Source organism: Anneissia japonica, unplaced genomic scaffold (assembly GCF_011630105.1).
Source record: "Anneissia japonica isolate Jap-2015-1 unplaced genomic scaffold, ASM1163010v1 scaffold287743_len2803612_cov181, whole genome shotgun sequence".
Taxonomy (NCBI): Eukaryota; Metazoa; Echinodermata; class Crinoidea; order Comatulida; family Comatulidae; genus Anneissia; species Anneissia japonica.
The window spans coordinates 828,647-836,076 of NW_022733259.1; the positions used below are offsets into that span (position 1 = coordinate 828,647).

Sequence of the window (7,430 nt, forward strand, 5' to 3'; positions counted from 1 at the left end):
TTTAAGATAATATATATGCGAGGAAGGGGGAATATATATCAGTTGTTTAGAGGGGGTCTTTGGCTGGGATTCTATTTTATACAGCAGTTTCTTTCATAGACCCTAAACTGAATAGTTTCGTTTATAGCATGCTTGGTCCTCTGAATTTCAAATTCTAAAAAAAACTTATAAATACCCAGTTACGGTTTAATAGAATTTGAAATGCTTAAAGATGTACGGTACTCTCAGTCAAAAGACAGGGAGATACCTCAAAAATTTAAATAAGATTTTTAATAGCTCATTGAAAATGAACAAATTCATTATTAGCTTCCAACGAGAAACGAATCGAGAAACATTTGTTTTTACCGATTTACAGAAATTTTACTACAAATCCTTAATGATTACCAGCCAATTTAAGGGTTTTTGTATTATTTATTTATTTATTTTTTAGGTATTTTCCTGTATTTTGACCGATAGGCCTAGTACACCTTTTAAGCGTTTAAAATTCTAATAAAAAAAATTCACCGATTATAATATAAACGAGCGGTACTTGGTAAGTACAACTTAATTTCTTGCTTCGAACAAGGTGTCTGTTAATTCGTAAAGTCTTATGAAGCCTGGTGAGCTTATCTGATAGTGAGGTTCGAGTACAGGACATAGGCCTACCTCCGACTTTAAATTGACAAAGATATAAAAATGTTAAAGTACATTTGATTTAAATAATATCCCGTTGTGTCAGTACAAACCTAAATGTATTAACTGGTTTTCTGCACAACGTTAAATGCATGTGATGAATTATATTCATTTTTTTTTTTTTTTTTGAGAAAAATATTGTCTGTTATTATGCACATCACAACCTGGTCTCGTGATTGTAGGCCTACTGACCTCCAATCCCATTATTGGCACACATCCTCAACGTAATACTATGCCTACATTGTATAAAGACTTGAAAACAAAGCCCACCGTTACACTTACCGCCACCTGTTGCACTATTGTTCATTAACATTTGTTGAAACTACAGTAATCATGATGAACATTCGATCGCTTTTGCTTAGTTGGCAGTTTCCAAGCATCGAGTTAAAAGCTACACGCTAACTCATTGTTCGTGATATATTTCAACAATTTAATAGAAGATTTAGGCTGAGAATCTTAAGATTAAACTTGTTGTTTTGTGCAGATTCTGAAGGCAACAGACAGTCAGCATTGATAATGGATACCTTGGTCGTTTGGTTGTTTGTAGCAACGACGGTATCTATCGTATCGTGCCAACATATTGAACAGTTTGATATTAACAAAATGGGGATCGAATTAATGGATCATCATGAAGATCACGATGAAGCAAAAACCGAAGATAAACTTTCCACCAGCCTTCCGCGCTCGGCTATAACTTTCCGATTGAACGAACGTGAAGAATCATGCTTTTATGAAGTCTTACCCTCCGGAATACGTTACCATTTTGAGTTTAAGGTAGTTTCTGGTGGAAATCGAGATGTTGACTTCATCATTACGTCTCCTGGCGGGAAAACAGTTGCGCACTTTAAAAAGGAAACGGCCCACGAAGGAACTTTCGACACAGGAAAGGGTGCGTATCAATTTTGCTTTAGCAATAAGTTTTCTACAATGACTAAGAAAACTGTGTTCTTTCAATTTAACCCCGAAACTGAAGGCACCCTGTCTCGTAAAGTCGGCATCCGTAGACAGACCGTCATGACCGCCTTGGAATCTTATCAAGAGGAAATTTATCAAAATTTGCTGACGGTGATCGAACATCAGCGGCAATACCGGATACGAGAGTTGATTGGCCGACATTATGCTGACCAACTTCTTGTACGCATTGGAAACTGGTCGTTAGGAGTGGCTGTTATGATTCTGTTAACAGGAATCGGTCAAACATTGATTATGAAGTACTTTTTCACAGAAAGAAGAACAACTATTAAGCATCAGACTTAAAAATATTTTATTTCATTATAATGGATTAATAAAAGTAAATTTTATTATAATTATTTGTATATTGTGGTTTTGTTTTTTAAATTGTAAGCTGCGCAACACAACCAATGAGCTCTATTATAATAATTATTCCTAATTCTGATTGGATTGCCCTAATCCAATCTGTAACAATAACACCTAACAATAATTGTTCTCACCACACCACAAAAAGAATCTCATGGTGAGAAATTCTATATTAGGGTAGATCACATTATAAGCTTTAATTTGATTTTTGAAACTTGGTTTCCTAGGATAAGTAGATCCAAAGATGTGAGCATTTAAAATTTAGGTGTACGAGAACCACGTTTTGAGAAAATCAGCCTCAATGATAAACAACAATAGGACCAAAATTACAGAATATGTGCAGAGAATACTGTTTTAGTTAGAAAATTCACTTAAAAAAGTATACAATCATAAAATATAAATATCAAGTTACTCAAAAACATTAGAATCAAGATTTTGTAAAAATTTTGACTTTGAACTATTTTAGTGAATATCTCATTACGATTTCAACACGATCCGTCTCATTTTGTGGCGAGTCCTCACAGTTTGTCATGAGATGTTTGGCTTTATGTGATCTGCGATGTGCCGTGGGCTTTTGGAAGTTCAGCCCATTCCCGCCGAAAGATTGTTCAGACAACTAGCAAGGAAATAACCCATCTCATTTAAATACCGCTAGGCCGACACTGTTCTTTAACATTCAATCGCCTGTGATTTCCTGAGCATTTTTTGGTCTGTTTCCATGTCTTTTGAACAGTGAATGTAGAAAGGTGATTTCTAGGCTGGATAAATATAAATGAGGAATCGGTTTTCTCATGAATCAAATCCTATGAAAAGATATTTTGTCGATTTGTATCAGTAGGCATTGTCTGAAGCTTTGTCAATATTGGTGCGTACTTTCGTATACAGACAAACCTGTGTACACCATAATAAAGTATGGTATTAATAGTAAAGGTGGATTAGTATTCCATGTTTGCGTCAGTAGTGATTGAAATTATGGACCTTCCCTCATTTTAGATTTCGGCTTCTGGATATTGCTTTTCTTGTGTCGTGTAAGAATGATGTTCTTGCGTCGTAGCGCCTATCATGTGACTTGTTTCGAGGTTTGTATACAGGATAGGCCTATCATTAGTGAGAATGTTTTATATATAACTCATCAATTTTAGTCGAATTTGATTTATTGTGGCTTGTAACTGTAATCCAATTAGGCTTCTCGTCGGTAAACCAAAGTCATTGTTGACGTTTTTAAGTTATATCTAAAGGATGACATGAGTAGGTAAATTTCATCATCCTCTATAGATTTATCCGTCTTCAGTTATCTAATATTATGTTTATAGCAAGACATTAAAACAAACATGCATTTTATGTAGTCGAATATCCATTTCTAAAAAAATATCAAGAAATGTGCCAACTACTGAAAACAAACAAAATACACACCAAAGCTTTTTGATGGCTTAAATATATTTGTCGAATGGTACACAATCCTTAAAATGAAAATAACGCTGTTTATCAAAACCTTTTTTTCCAGCAATTGACGTACAAGCTTTGAAAATCCCAATTCCATTCCAATGGAGAAATATCGAACAAGTAATTAAACGACATTAAATGACATCTCATCTAATGACATATCTCATGGCATCATCTCAAATGACTCATCTCATGATACCTCATGCCATATAGTTTCGCATATAAAATATCTTACATTTACCAAACTGTTAAGAGGCCATAATGACGTCAGCGTCGATTCATTCGACGGATAACACACTGTATAAATATTGCACTATCCTAACGAAGTTAGGTACCGTATAAAAGTATATTAACATAAAATCTAAAAACCTATATAGTTCTTCATACAGATAAGAATATAACTGCACAATAGCCAGACAACTTCGCACTGTATTCTAATTATATATATGTTTTTTAAACGCATTTCGCGTCACTGTGAGTTGACCTGACATGATAGAACATAAAATGTTTAAAAACAATTTACTGTACTGTTACAAAGTAGTCATTAGATTATAATATTAAAGATTTAAGTTACCAGTTAAAGCCAGGCACTCGGCCTCGTACGACGATCGGACGACCGTCGTCATTAAAACGATCCGGCTCGCGTCGTGGCGTTGCGATCTCCATAGAATCTCGCCGGGCGCAGTGAGTGCCGTCTTAAGTTTAGTTTAATACTTGGGGCAGTTTTAGTGCCCAAATGTTCTTTGGTGACATTCTTTAATCAACTGCTAAAATATAATTATGTCTGATATTGAAACATTGGCGTTGAGAAGTTACATTGCGTCGTGTTCATTCGTAGAGCAGATAAACTTTTGTTGTACCAATCGTCATCAATATGGGAGTCGCTACGCGCGCCCATTCCACTGCAACTTGGGCCCATTTGCGGGAATTGTGTGTGATTCATTGGTGCGTAGGTCGCTGACGTCATCGGAGGGTATCTAGACATTGCGTTCATCGCGGGGTATTGGTAGCTTCTTTGGTTACCTGGATAGAAGTTCCGCATGACTCCATTGCAAGACGGTAAAACAGGAGAAAGAGATTTTGCTAGCTGTTTCTCTTGCTTGCGATATTTAGCTCGACGATTCTGGAACCAAACCTTAAAAGTTAAACAATAAAAAACATTATTTAAACACAATAAGGCCTATATTAATTACATCATAAATAAATGGCAATTTATACAATATTCTATCTACACTAGTCAAACAGCCACGACTTAATACCGGGAAGGTGGGACAACCGTCTTGTTTCTTTTATAACATGTGAAACATGATAGTTACTATAAATGGGTAACTGTCAGTATAACAGCGTGCTACATGAACTACTGGTAAACCAAGATATGTCAAATGGGCTACTGGTTCATTTCAATGTATGATAAAAAAAAATTGTAATGTAAAACGGTTGAAGAAGTTATATCGGTGAGACGGCTGGAAGACACGTGGGATAAAAATAAAGAGGAAAAATGACATGAGAACAGTTGTTTGAAGTTTTTCTTCCAAACAGCCATGCACAGCAGTCTGAACCAAACGCTAAAGTAAGAGAGACGGGCACTCCGGCCTTCTTCGGGTTTCGAACCTTTATCTTTTACCAAACAAAAAGTATCTAGGCTTACAGTAAATTATTAACAGCTGCGTTAATTGTCAAAAAAAAACTGTTAAAACGTCTTTTCTCATGTCATTTTCCTCTTTATTATCCATGCTTTTCAACATGATAAAAGTTGTGTTTACCTGTATCCTGGCCTCGTTTAACTTCGTTTGTTTTGCGAGATCTTCTCTAACGTATATATCGGGATAATGGCTCTTAGCAAACGCTGTCTCAAGTTTCTGGAGCTGTTCCTGTGTGAAAGTGGTTCGATGACGTCTCCTGGCTGGAGTTGGAGGACATGTGATAGGGTTAGACGCACCAATCTGAACAGGATCTATCGAAGGCTTCAACTTCTTAAATGCTCCTTCTGTACAGTCTTGGAAAAGCGAGTTTGCTATAGAAAAAAAAAACAAGATATTTTATTTATCAATGTGTCCAACATGGTTCACTTGAAATTTAGGTCCTTGATATGTTTAAAATACAGTAGAAACTGTAGTACAGTAGTTTTTATGTAGAAACATAAAAACAGTTTTATGTGTATTAAAGAAAAATACATAAGGCTTTAAAAAAAATCAATTCAGATTATATTGATACGTGTACACCAGCAATTAGCTCAGTCGGCTAAACCGACTGAGCTAAAGAATATCTCTTGGATTCCCATCGTTGCTCTCCGTGTGTTTCAGGGGAGGGCTGAAAAGCACACCGTCTTTCGGATGAGACGTTTAAGCTGTTGGTCCCGTGTGCAAAATGGCACATGTAGTACATTCTTTGAAAAAGAGATTTTCTCCCGATATACTGCCCAATTCACCACCAGAAGGACCCCACTAAGTCTTAATACTTTCGTGAGTTATACCGAAGAAATCAAATCCACTCTCTAAAGTTTAAGTATTGAATATTCTTAAAATACAATGTAATCCTACAGGAGTGCAAGACATTACTGGTATGATAATGCGAATGATGTACATTCGAATTAGCAAGGTTTTAAAGAAACAGAAACTTAACATCATATTTAATTCAATTCATTCAATAACGTCGACGAAATTATTTTAATGAAATAACCAAAACTAAATAAAGAGATAATAAAATTGAAATTGTCATTAGTTTATCTGAAATAATATTACCGGGAAAAAACTTAGGACATCTTCCATGATTTTACAAACCAATTTCTAAGGAAGACTCATGGGTACTTACCTGAGTTATCCGAAACATTTTGCCTTTGGTTGGAATCGAGATAGATGTTTGAAAATTCTTCACACTTCTGTGGTTTTGTTCCCTGCATTTCTTGTATATGTTGATCAGTAGTCAATGACATAGATTGATGTATTGAAGTCATTCTTGAAGATGTATTAGGTTTTCGACGAGTGGCTCATAAAATTATCAACCTAATTTTAAGTGTGTTAAACACTAATACGTTTCATCTTATATCTAATGTGAGCACTCATTCCAGTGTAGAGAGAACCAATCAGAGTTCACTGAATCAAATTATCATAAACTTGTTCAGCCAATTGCGTTCATTTTCTACGCTGCTTGTGATTGGACAATGCTCTATACGATTCTTTTCCCAGTTTGACGTATTTTGTTGGGATACAACTTTTCCTGTGTCTTTTGTGGAACTACGCGTGTCATCTACGCAGGGATTTGATTGTCCTATTTTGATTTGGAATGAAGACACTAATCTTAAGCTAATTTGTATCTAATTCAAAACTTGTTTTCATTCGTATAACAACAAGATTACACAATAACCTGCTGTTCTTTTAGAATGGGACACATGTTATTATCAACATATATGCATTGGCTTGTTTCATTTTTAAGACTTGAAATCAACAAATAAATAAAGACACATCAAACGTTGACAGATGTAGAAACGTCTGCCGATACTTTCGCCAAGGTCATCAAATTTGTTAAAAGTTAGTATAAAAAAGAACGGCAAATTTTGTGTGACGCAATTTGTTATAAACAAGTATTAAATAATTTCTGCTACTGGTTGTTAATTAACTTTAATTGGGAACCACAAAACTGAATCGAACCACATTTCAATTGTGGCATGTTTTACATAATATGAAATAGTAATGGAGATAATAAATTTGTTAATAATAAAATTTCTAATTAATAAGAATATTATTAATAAAAATTATAGTGATAATCATAAGTATAACCCTGTGTAAGATTTTTTTAAATAATCATGATCTTAATCTTTTAAGAATTTCCAAGAATCATTCAAACATAATAGTGATATTAATAATAATATTTATACAAATAATATTAATAACATATATAATCGTCCAAATGGTGTATATTTGTACATAATCAATATAAACAAATAGATAAATAATAAGTAATACCGTGTATAATATAGGCCTATATAAATAACATAGAGG

The 7,430-nt window shown here is 34.5% G+C and overlaps 2 protein-coding genes across 2 annotated transcripts; one reads left to right on the plus strand and one right to left on the minus strand.

Moving 5' to 3' along the window:
• The first annotated feature begins 1,017 nt into the window (after positions 1-1,017).
• Positions 1,018-1,979, plus strand: LOC117116100 (transmembrane emp24 domain-containing protein 7-like). The gene has a single exon (XM_033260052.1). The coding sequence runs from the start codon at positions 1,189-1,191 to the stop codon at positions 1,927-1,929; it is 741 nt and encodes a 246-aa protein (XP_033115943.1). The 5' UTR covers positions 1,018-1,188; the 3' UTR covers positions 1,930-1,979.
• Positions 1,980-3,408: 1,429 nt separating this feature from the next.
• On the minus strand, positions 3,409-6,442 carry LOC117116099 (homeobox protein prophet of Pit-1-like). Its single transcript, XM_033260051.1, has 3 exons — positions 6,244-6,442; positions 5,196-5,446; positions 3,409-4,567 (listed from the first exon to the last, which is right to left on the minus strand). The coding sequence occupies exons 1-3, from the start codon at positions 6,383-6,385 to the stop codon at positions 4,211-4,213; spliced, it is 750 nt and encodes a 249-aa protein (XP_033115942.1). The 5' UTR covers positions 6,386-6,442; the 3' UTR covers positions 3,409-4,210.
• Positions 6,443-7,430: the final 988 nt, after the last annotated feature.

Bases quoted from the DNA above. Each gene is read 5' to 3' on its own strand.
- LOC117116100 (XM_033260052.1), top strand. From the start codon at position 1,189: ATGGATACCTTGGTCGTTTGGTTGTTTGTAGCAACGACGGTATCTATC.
- LOC117116099 (XM_033260051.1), bottom strand. From the start codon at position 6,385: ATGACTTCAATACATCAATCTATGTCATTGACTACTGATCAACATATA. The intron at 5,447-6,243 runs GTAAGTACCCAT...TTTTTTCTATAG, and splicing joins AAATGTTTCGGATAACTCAG to CAAACTCGCTTTTCCAAGAC. The intron at 4,568-5,195 runs GTAAACACAACT...TTAACTTTTAAG, and splicing joins TAAACGAGGCCAGGATACAG to GTTTGGTTCCAGAATCGTCG.